The 11,389-nt window shown below is 46.3% G+C and overlaps 1 protein-coding gene across 2 annotated transcripts in view; it reads right to left on the bottom strand.

Annotated features, from left to right (window-relative positions):
• Positions 1-1,964: 1,964 nt before the first annotated feature.
• Positions 1,965-11,389, bottom strand: part of MYBL2 (MYB proto-oncogene like 2) — a 29,411-nt gene continuing 19,986 nt past the window's right edge. For both annotated transcript variants that reach the window (XM_090065036.1, XM_090065037.1), the window contains exons 9-14: positions 10,873-11,012; positions 9,297-9,396; positions 8,569-8,682; positions 7,201-7,317; positions 4,176-4,331; positions 1,965-2,286 (exon numbers count right to left, since the gene is read on the bottom strand). In XM_090065036.1, the coding sequence (XP_089921162.1) occupies positions 2,158-2,286; positions 4,176-4,331; positions 7,201-7,317; positions 8,569-8,682; positions 9,297-9,396; positions 10,873-11,012 (756 nt within the window). In that variant the 3' untranslated portion in view covers positions 1,965-2,157. The remainder of the gene's footprint in view (positions 2,287-4,175; positions 4,332-7,200; positions 7,318-8,568; positions 8,683-9,296; positions 9,397-10,872; positions 11,013-11,389) is intronic.

Below are 11,389 nucleotides of genomic sequence, written 5' to 3'. Positions count from 1 at the left end.
AATGCTTGGCATCTTTTGGCTCTACTCTTTACTTCTTAATGTAATTATGCACAATTTAACTGCATGAGCATTACACAGAAAGGCAAAAGGGAAACAGCTGTCAAAAGCCACTACTTCAAAACCTTGAAAACAAGGAAGTTCATCAGTTTCAGGTGCAAAATGACTATCAGAAGCCTAAAATTGGCTACCAGTTTCAGGGCAGCTAGTGTTAATGCCCCGAGAGCATTATGCATGTAATGAGCTTTGCATACAGGAACTCCAGGTAAGGGCGCAGCCTTTTTTTCAGTCTTGAGGCAGTGTCCTTAAATAGAGATTACTGTACTGCTCTTTCCTGCACTTTCATACCAGTATAACTGCATCTAAACTAGGGACTGCTGATTATACCAGCAGTCACAGGCAGGGCAACTTCTCAGAAAAGCCTGAAGAGAACTTACACATTCTCCCTCTTGCTTTTCAAGTGGCTTTGGAATGCTGCTTTGATTACTCCTAAAGACTGAAGTCTCCTCTTCACTGATAGGATAGAGTCAGTATATGCAGTGGCTCAGCCAAGCTTTTTCATAGGATCATAGGAAAGCTGGCCTGGAAGAGACATCATGTCATCTAGTCTAGCCTCTGCTCAAGGCAGGATTGTCCCTGACAAAGCATCCCAGCCAAGTGTCTATCCAAGCTGCTCTTGAAAATTTCCAAGGATGGCGATTCCACAACTTTTCTAGGTAGCCTGTTCCAAAGTTCGTCAGAAAGTTCCTCTGAACCTCCAACCTAAATTCCTCTGCTGCAGCTTGAGCTGCTCCTAGTCCCATCTCCTACAGTCAGAGAGAAAAGCCCACATGATTCCACCTTGGCATTCTCTTCTGCAGACTAAATAACCATAGTTTTCACCCTTTCCCTTTAAGTCTTGCTTCCCAGGCCCCTAATCATTTTGGTTGCCCAGCTACTTTGTACCAGCTTAGTGACTTACCATCTAGCTACCTCACATTGCAACAGCTCAGACTGCTTTAGGACATACCAAATGAAAAGAACCATCAGGTCAGAACTGAGAAAGCAATCTTTCCTCCACTGATAGTGGTCAATGATGCCTGCTTTAGATCAATAAATGTACTGAGCCATGACCTTCCATTACCTAGAGGCAGCACAAGCACAGGTAACAATCAGCTCCTTCCCAGAAGCATACGGTTAGCAAACTCTGTAAATCCTGTCCCATTTCACACCATAGCAGAGGCTGCTCTCTTGCCTGTGCCTTCCACTGAATGTACGTCAGCTCCCAAGCTGCATACTGTTAACAGTAACTTCTGTAGTGCTGGAGGTGAGAGCAACACTCCAAACAATCACACAGTACTGTACTGATATAAATGGCTTCCCACAGACACTCAAAGCACTGATGGCAGATGGGTCATTTCCTAAACACATAGATTAAGCCTCCATGCCCATGAGACAGAAAGGAATTCCAGCTAGACCCAATGCTGCCATCCTAGAATACCTTAAAAACCAAACACACCATGAGGGTACAAACAGGCTCAGACCAGGCCTCAATAATGGGGCAAAATCCAGATGGTCCAGCCCAAAAAGAGGCAGATTGATTTCAGAGACTCCCTAGGGCTGAATGGATTCAAAGTGATGATCAACCATCTAAAGGGCATCCCCTGAATACCCTTCTCAAGCCAGAAAGCATCTTCCACCAGTATTGAGGACAAGGCACCAGGCTGTCCTCAGAGGAATAGCAGGGAGATGGAAGGCAAAATATGCAGGGACTAGAGCAGGCTGTGTGAAATTCAGCTTGATCTGTTCTGCTCAGCAGGGAATCTACTGGGGTTCGGTAAATGCCCTGTCCCCATTTCACAGGTTGTTTATTTCTACTAATGGAGAAAACAGGAAGGAAGTTTAAGCTCTCATGTTCTCTGGGATGGGGGGGAGGAGGAAGGGAGAGGTATTTTTCTGTAGTCTAATTTTTCTGCTACTGGTTCCAAAACTTATATTCCATTTTTCATCCAGCATTTAACACAATTTATTAAAATATGAATCTACCATGTAATACAGAATTCATAGAAGGAAAAACCCATAAAAACACTGTCTTGCCAAAAAAATTTCTTCCGTGTGTTCTTTCTTAATCTTCCCATTTAAAAACCAGTACAAAAAACCATAAGAAGGTAGGGCAATCCGTCACGATAAGATTAAGGTCCGTGATGTATGGCTCTGTTTTAACATGCCCAAGATCTGCCGAGCTTTGTCTTGCATGATGAGCTGGTCTTTGGTTCCACCGCAAGCCACTGCTTTCCAAGCACGGGACATCTAGTGTGTATTGGGGAGAGGAAGGCAGAGAAAACAGATTTTAACATACATGCATAGCAGCAGCTCTGGGTTACAGTAAATACTTCTTGGCAGGACTACAAGACTTCAGGAGACTGTATAGAAACCCCCAGCAGTTAGTCTCCAGGGGAAAGCAACTGGTATGAATGAAACCCAAAAGCTGCAGTAGCTACCTCGCCATATAGCAAGTCTTAACTGATGTCTGCTGCTGCAGATCTGTCTTCAGGCAGCTTTGCCACTAGGAGTCCCTAGTATGGCAGCAAAAAGCTGGGGATAGGAGTGCAAGTTTGGGCAAGGGGCAGCATGCCAACATCTTTCCATGCACTCCCCTGGGAACTGTACTCTCCCATTCAAATCCAGAGTGACTCATCCCAGATCTGAGTCAGGATGGGACTGGACACTGGCAGTTTCTGCCTTCCAGTTCCCTACACTGACCACAGGACCTTTTGCAAAGATCAAAAGTATGGGCATTCATGGAGGAACTCAAGCAATGTGCATCTTACCAATATCCTAGGGCCTGATTTTCCCCTACCCAGTACAGGACCCAAGCAGGAGGTGGGAAAAGGGGTCTTTACCTGGCCTATGCCTATCTTGGGCTACCCAAAAAACCACTGTGGCCACAGCACAGGTCAGACAAGCCCTGATGGAAGTTCTCACTTGTGCTCAGCTGCCCATGCCCCAAGGAGCCACTGTGGCCATCTGGAGTAGCCAGAGTGCAGTGTTCAGACAGGCCCCCTACACTGACTGCTGCTGGGGGTGGGAAGCAGCCAATTGGCAGCCTGTGCACCATGTGGCAGGTACCCCTCTACACCTGAGGGACTCCTGGACAGCTGTAGCCAGGAGCCTGCAGCCCCTTTGTGCTGGAAAAAGTAACAGAAAGCGGCTCCCACAGGGAATCAGAACTCCAGAGCATTGCATCTGCTAACAGCAGCACCACCACCACCAATGTAGTTATAGCTGCCAGCTCAACCATGGCTCAGCAGGCAGTACATTTAAATTAGGGCGACTGCAGAGAAAGCAGAGGTAAATCCCAAGCATCTTGCAATACCTTCCTTGTCAGTCTTCCCTTTGGGCATCAGCAGGACGGACAAAATGCCCAGGGAATTTACCTCATTGGGGATCACATGGGTCCACCCTTCCCTCCATGCCCCCCAAGAGTCCAAGACCTTCCAAGCTTTTGCTAGTAGACATTACTTATACAGAGCTATTAATACCCAGAGCAATTCACTCCCAACCCAAAATGGGAGACATGGTTTATAAACCAGGGAAATTAAATGCAAGTCCAATTTATTCTGAGGTCTGTGGGAATTGCTTTGATGGAAGAGTATTTATTCAGCAAAGGAAGGAGCTTTCACAGATAAATAGGTTTAATCCCCGTTACAAGCATCTGAGAAGGAGGCTATCCCTTCTCTCTGACTCATGTAACTGAGTGCAGCTACAAAGAGACAGAGACAAGAAGTTGGGCTAAGAAGTTAATAAAGTGCATATACATGGGCCTTTCAGAGGCTTTCAAAGCACTAACCCAGTGTAATATTAACCCCATGGTACCAATGAAGAACCAGCTACAGAAGAGGTTCAGTGACTTCCCCAAAAATCACAGTGGCAGAATCATCCTAGTCCAGGTTGCGAGACCTAGGCTCAAGTCATCAAAGTGCCCCGTGCTGGGTCTGGGCAAGGTGTCTGACAGAATTAATGTAAAAAGAGAAATAAATCTGCTTTGGAGGGTCTCTGTCACGCCCCAGTGCCTCATCTACTGAGGTGTGCTTTCACCTTCATTCTACAAGTCCCAGGGCAGTGAAAAGGGTTTCTGCTGTTTCCTAATATTTCAGGGGGAAGGGAAGGAACAGGGGCAGCTGTTTGCCAGCACTTACCGGAGCTGGAGGTTTGAATTGGCTTGGGATTTTCCTGGTGCAGGATGTCTTCTCGGTCTTCACTTGCACCTGCATGAACCCCCTATTAAGCAAACTGTTGTCATCCTTATTGCTGGAGGAAGAGAAGTTCAAGGACCTTGAGAAGAAATTCACTGACTGCAGCAAAAAAAATCAACACAGAGAAACAAGTTAGTCTGCCCCATTACACCCAGGAATATTGGCCACCTGCATTCAGACACTTGTGTTCCCAAAATTCTCCAGTCCAGTCTTTTCCACCACACCAGAAACAACTACTTAAAAACAGTTGCTGCCAGCAAGGTTTTAGCAACCAATGTGCATAGGAAGAATTTACTTAGAGCCTCACTACCCGAAGTGCACAGCTCTTAGGAAAAAGTATACAGGGCAACTGGGTTAGAATCAAATTACCACTAATTGTGTTTAAACATGGACTCATCTATACTACAACTTTCTGCTGAAACAGCTACATTGGATACAGATATGGAAGAAAACACCATACCCTTCACTGAGGCAGCTCTGTCAGCAAAGAGATGAGATATTTGGGGAGGTGGATAGCCAAAACAATGGAAAACATCCTCTTCTCCATAAGGGGAATCTATCTGCAAACCTATAGCAGCCACAGCCCAATACTGTAGACAAGAGGGGCAGCAGCTAACCAGAAGCCTAATGACACCTGGGGAAGACAACACAGGAGCAGTCCTTGTTCAGCCTAAGTGACAGCTACAGATTGGAGAAACTGGGCCAAAACAGCAGGGAATTTGCAGCTGGCAAATGGCCATTTGTCTTCACTTCCTGTTGGGCCTATCCAAGTGTGGTGATGATTGGGCCTTCAGGCCCAACCAAGAAATAAATCTGTTAACATGGTTCCAACTGCAGCATAGTCTGTGCCATGGAGACAGAAGGTGGCTTCTGGAGGGCCAAAGGAAGCTTGTGTCCTACAGACACTCAGGGCATTTTTACACACGCAAACGCCACAGCGCCAGGCGCTTTGAAAAGCAGCCGGTGCTGTGATGCTTGCAGTTGAAGAAGTGGCAAAATGCATGTCACCGCTGAGAAAATGGTGCTCTTTTGAATGAAAGCACATTGGAAGTGCTTAAGTTCAAAAATGCACCACCACAATTTTCTTCACGCTGACACACATTTTGCCACTTATACAACTGCCCACAGCGCAGCACAGTTCGCCTCAGCTTGCACGAGGTGGCAGATCTCCAGCACATCACGGGACAGAAAAGTATGTGTATAAATGCCCTCAGGGATGAGATCAAGTCTGGTCTGTATACAGAATTTTCCACCCCTTTCCTTCTCATTACTGGGGAAAAGGGAAAAGGCCAGCACAAAAATCAGAGATAACTTGCCTTTCAAAGGCAATTAGTTCCCCTTCCTGCTTTGTGATAGGCCAGGGGTTCTCCTGAGTCTGCTAGATGTCACCCCATCTTTTCTCTATGGCTATAAAAGATGGGTCTAGGAGCAGTGGCCTCAAGCTTCAGCAGAGGAAATTTAGGTTGGAGATTACTCTGGTATTGGTGAGATACCAGCAATAAGATTAAACAGCATCTAAGTATTGTTAATATGCAATCAGTGCATTTTTAGCAAGCCCAGCAGTGCAGCAGACTGGAATGGGAAAAAAGTATTATTGTTTTGCTGCTGCTTTAACAGGAGAAGTAATCTCAAATTTAAATCTCCTGCCCTGCTCCTTTAAATCCCCCTCTGGGGAGTAATTTTTGTTACCCCAGACTTTCATGTCTTTGCAGTTCACCTTCAGTAGCCACTGATGAGGCACTTACTAAATCAGAGGACACTTCTATGGTGTAAAAGATAAGGCATAATGGGTGCTAAGGAAGAGGGTGCGAGCCCTAAACCTGCATCTGAGTCCTTTCAAGTTTTGAAATGCAATACTAATGTTTCATCAGACTCAATCAGGAAGAATTTTTAAGGTATTAATTCAATTAATAAAGAACCACAGAGTTCACAAGAGTATATCCCAGCAGGCTCCATTTTTTTTTATCCACCCATGTGAGAACCCACCATGGAAGCTTCCCCTCATTAAGAGGCAAATGGTAGGGTCTATTTTCTACCGGATGTCAGGCTAACAGGGATAATCACATCTCTACTCATGAAGGAGGCTTCACAGAATATTACATTAAATGTTTCAGGGGTGCAGCATTGCAGGGAGGGGTCTGCAATGATTTCAGACAGCACAGTGTGAAAGGTGCTTAAGAAAGGCCACTGCTCCATCACATACAATACCATGCATGTGACCCAGAATGTAGCAGAAACCCAGCAGCAAGGTTCACAGCACAGCACTACCCCAGCAGTGGAGGGAAGAGGTGAAGGGATATAGTGTGCTTCCCTCTAATCTCTGACAGATGGTTCCTCTCAATACTGTATGTGCTTAACTGGAACACCTCTAATTAGCTCCACTAATACAGTCTAAACAACACTCAGCTGCCCTCTGACTATTTCTGCTTTCTCCTGTGGATTCAGAGATGTTTGCAGTTGGTCCTGCAGGAAAATCAACATTCTAGCCAGCCAGTACCTCCTGTTCACACTGACAAGGCTTATTAAGCAAGGATTTTTTTTAGCCAGTGTTGCCAGACCCCAAAAACAGAGATTCACCAGACAAGGCTTTCTAGAATCATCACAAAAAGGTCACTGGACACTTCATCAATTTTACACACAGTGAACTGATTCTTAATGTACACTTAGAATCAGATTCCACTGGATGTATACTGGGGGTCTACATGTGATTCTATTCCACCGTGCCCTAAAAAATTTAAATGCAAAAGGTGGGTACTTCTACTTTTTTGTGACTCCATCTTAAGGGTCAGATGATGATGTGTTAATGGATTTTCAGGGATTTATACAGGTGGACTGGGATCTCACCCTTTGAGGCCAATATGCCTGAATGCTTAGAACTAGCTAGAAAACAGTTAAGTTGGTAACACTGTTCTCACCACATTGGCTTCCAGCCCTCCCTTCCCATCTCCACCACTTTAGCATCCCTCACCGGTGCTCTTTTGAAACAGATCTGCTTGGGTAGAGTGGACATTGTGTGCTTTATGTCCTCATCCACGATGTCGAGGGCAAGGGACTTCCGAACTTTCTTGATGGGACTTCTGTGAAGCTGGGAAGCATATAAGAAGTAACAAAGTAGGCAATCATAAATATTGGTACTGGCACAAGGGAGGGAATAGCCAGTAGCAATGGAAGCAGCAGCATGAAAGGGGGGGTTCAGAAGGTAGTTTATTAGCCTTTAAAAAAGAAGAAAAAAGATCCCTGCTGTACACAGCCCTTTGGTGCAAAAGGCTGGGGACCATGCAGACTGGGTTATGTTCAACACTTCCTGTTGACATTTATACTAGTGTAAGATGTTAGAAACCCAAAGCCCCTAGAGATGAAGTACACAGAACTGTGATAAATCCCCTTAATATCACCAGTTCTGAACAGCAAGCCCCCTAAATGAGTCACTCCTTAGTACCCTGCCAAAATGGCAGGTGTGATTTGTGATGGGGACCCCTTTCCCCTGAAACTCACCAGGATAGTTAATGCAGGTCAAGCAGCCACCTTAGGACAACAAAGTTTTGGCTATATTGGACCAGCGATACAGAAGGCAAAAGGCTCTAATATGAAGCCCATGAGTCACCCCATCCCCCTACATGCAGTCTCTCTATGAAGTATCACCCTTGAAAGGGTCCTTAAAAGATCAAACCAAATTGCTCCAGATGCAGAAAATAGAACTAAAGATGCTGAGTGTCATAGCACAAGGAGCCCACACCAGGGATTCTCTACAGCAAAGGATAACAGTGTCACCATTTGTCTTGTGCACACAGACAACATAAAAACATGCTGATCTTCACCACAACCACCCCAACAGGAGTGATATCTATTTACTCTTTTTGCCACAGAACATAGCAGATTCTTAATCTCAGTGCTAAAATCCTTAACAACAAACAGTTTTGAAAAAGTAACCCACCTGCAAGGACAGGAAGGGAAAGTGAGCAGAACACAAGGGACCGAGGTAGAACTTCCCCAGGAGACCTAAACTAACCCCAAGTCCTTGAGAGAAATGCTATGGGATATTTACTCACTACAGGTGCATGGAGCCTTGGTAGCAATGGTAGTGCTATGCTTAGCTCTGGGGCATGTGTTCACTGCACATTAAGCCATGATGCAGAAGCATTACCATAAGCATCCAAGTAGTCCCACTGACTTAAAAAGCAACATTCACATGCTCAGAGTACCTGGTGGGAGGATCACTTTAGCAGGAATAATGGCAACCACTAAACAGCCACCAATCTGCCCCTGCCCAATTATGGAACCTGACCAGCATGTAACAGGGCAGCGTGACAGCAGCTGTATGAGAAGAGAGGCTCACCCCTTGTTTCCGCTTCTGTTTCTCAGGCTTCACATCATCTTCTATGATGAGCTCAATGCCAGCTTCACTCCGGAGCACTTCTTTCAAATCCTCTTCTAGGTGTGGAGTCTGCGGCTGGAGGGAATATTAGGAGCAGGGTCACAGGACAGGACACTGTCAGAGGAGTGGTACAGAGCAGGCTAATCTGTGCCAATGCTGATGATGAAAGCATGGGCTGCAGCTGACTGGGGGTAGGGAGGCCTCCTTTATGCAATACTGGCTTACTACAATCTAATCTCATAGCCTGATTTTCTAACTTGCCTTCACAGCATCCCTTGTCAGTCAGAACTAGTTACCAAGGCTCTGGCTCAGCAGGGATGCCTGAATGAATACCAAACCTGAGAGAAGGGAGCATAGCACTGCTGGTTTATATACAATCTAAAGGCTGTGGCTATCTCTGAGGGCACATTCATAAAGACACTGAAATCCCTGGCACAACCCAGCCCAGGAATGTACACAGGCTACTAAGGGATTGTGCATTAATAATGACCGGTTTGGCTGATGGCCCAAAACAACTCAGCACACTTTAATTCTCAGATTGGGCTGGAACATTCCCAGGTGTGTAAGGGTGTTTTGGTGAATGTTTAGGTGGCAGCAAGGCATAGGCAATAATCACTTGGGGGCCTACAAGTCCAGTGAGCAGGCTCAAGCAATGTTGGAATGGGCACACACGTCTATTCAATACCTACCAGAGGCCTCATTGGTCCATACTTTTCCAGGGCATTCTTGAATGGCGTGGGCGTGTGAGGAGTATTGTCCGCTACGTATTTCTGATCAGGGGTGACAAACCTAACAGCAGAGACAGGACAGGCATTCAGGAGCAGACCATGCTGGGATCTGCTACTCTATGCTGCATCTTCCCTTATCCCAGCTACTCTCCCTCCCTTGAGTAAACAGCAGCACACTGTGCCCTGCAGCCCCAGAGCCATGCTTCTGAGCCTTCCTGAGAGGACACGCTCCACAGGCCACAGGTGCTGGGTTCTGGCATCAGAATCAGCAGGCCCTGCTGCCAGGTGGGGGTACCGAAAGGGCTTGGGCAGGGCAGACAAAGCAGCAGAAAAGTAGGCACTGTTGCTGGAGCCAACACATGAACAGCTCCAACTGTACATGGCCAGCCCTAAAGTAGCATCTCCATCACTCACTCAATCCCTGAGGACTGCAAGTGAACTGCAGCTCCTTAGGGCAGGGGTACACTGGAGCTCTGGGGAGTAAGTTGCCAGATGCTGGGCCAGCAGAAGCCCCTCACACAGAGTCATGCAAGCAAAACCATGCTTTTGCAGGGATAGGGCTCTGGTTGTGACCAACTATGCTGGAAAAGCACCATTGTGCCAAGATAGTTGCATCTATGCCAACAGCACTTTGTGGCTGTGGTACACTAGATAGCTGTATGTATGTGTCTTGTGCTCCTGCATAGGACTAGCCCTGCTAACAGCTGCTACCCCTCCCCCACCCAGCTCCAACTGTGAATACAAAGCATTCGTTTCCATAGAAGAGGTTTCAGCTCACCCAGAGCTAAGGAATGCAAGTAAAATGGAGCAGGATGCCCCAAACTGCCCGTCAGGCAGGGGACACATTTGTAGAAGAGTGGAGCAGAGATGAGCAACCTCCCAGTTCCCAATGCAGCTGTGTTCTCCAGGCAGACACACCCAGAAGCTAAAGCTCCGTTCTGCAAGGGCAGAGCAGGTTCTGCAGGCAGTGACACTGGCTATTCAGACTCTTGCTGATTTGGCTTGGCCCTCTGCTGAGGCATCCTCTTCCAGAGCACAGCTGTTCTCCAAAAAAGGGGGCATACTTCATCCTGCCTCTCACAGATGAAGGAGAGAATACATTCAAAGAAATCTTCCAGCCTGAGCCTTCCAGCCACACACCCTCTTGAACATTACAAGCAGGAGGTGGACAGAACAGAAGCTGCCTGAGGGCTGAGGCATTTTATCATCATGAGCAGATTCCACAACTCATAGGTGAGACTTTGGCTTTTCAGGCCCATCCACTGCTGACTGGCCCCACCTATTCTAGGCACTCACTGGTTTTAAATCTGAGTACCTTCATTCAAGCAATGCAGAATACAACTCACCCTTCAAAACACCTTACAACACACCAGCTTTCTTGTAAAACAGATTCACCGGGGGGAATCCAACAAGATAAACCTCAATACTGGCAACCCCGCTTCCTATCCTTCAGGTTGCCACAGCTGCCTGATAACACTACAAAAAATCCAACCTCCCTGCGATGAGGTGGGGTTTGGAAGAAGGAAAAAAGACTTACGCTGAGTTCTTCTGGAGCAGGGGGGTTTTGTCCCTGTGCAGTGGGGTGGTCACAATCACCTTCTGACTACAGACGGGTGTGGAGGTCAGGGATGGGTTCTCCAACTCCAGTGTATCCTGCTTGGTCCAGAAGTTTAAAAACTGCCCAACATGGGAAATGAAGAAAGGTAAAAGATGCTGAGCATACTGGAAACTCAAGGTTAATCTCACCATTAAAATTTTAAAAGGAAAAAAAAAATTGCTCTGGCCTAAATACATTGGTTCAGGGTGCAATCTGTAATAGTAATAGTGTAGATACTGGTGCAACTCCTAGCACAGATGCAAGTAAGATTTATGCTTTTTTATTGGGAACAGCAACACTGAAAGCTGTACAATGTATGTATGGCCAAGATAGGAGTGGGCACACCTACACTAAAAACAAAGATGCATACTTAACACGGATTTGCTAACCCGAGAGAATGTCCCACTTTAAACGAAGCAGACTGTAGCTTTGATATAGGTTAGCAGCTCTAGATAGA

This window comes from Crocodylus siamensis, chromosome 10 (genome assembly GCF_052110815.1).
Source record: "Crocodylus siamensis isolate JL-2025a chromosome 10, ASM5211081v1, whole genome shotgun sequence".
Lineage (NCBI taxonomy): Eukaryota > Metazoa > Chordata > Crocodylia > Crocodylidae > Crocodylus > Crocodylus siamensis.
Note: the sequence above shows the minus strand (reverse complement) of the source record. Positions and strands in the feature narration are given on the sequence as shown.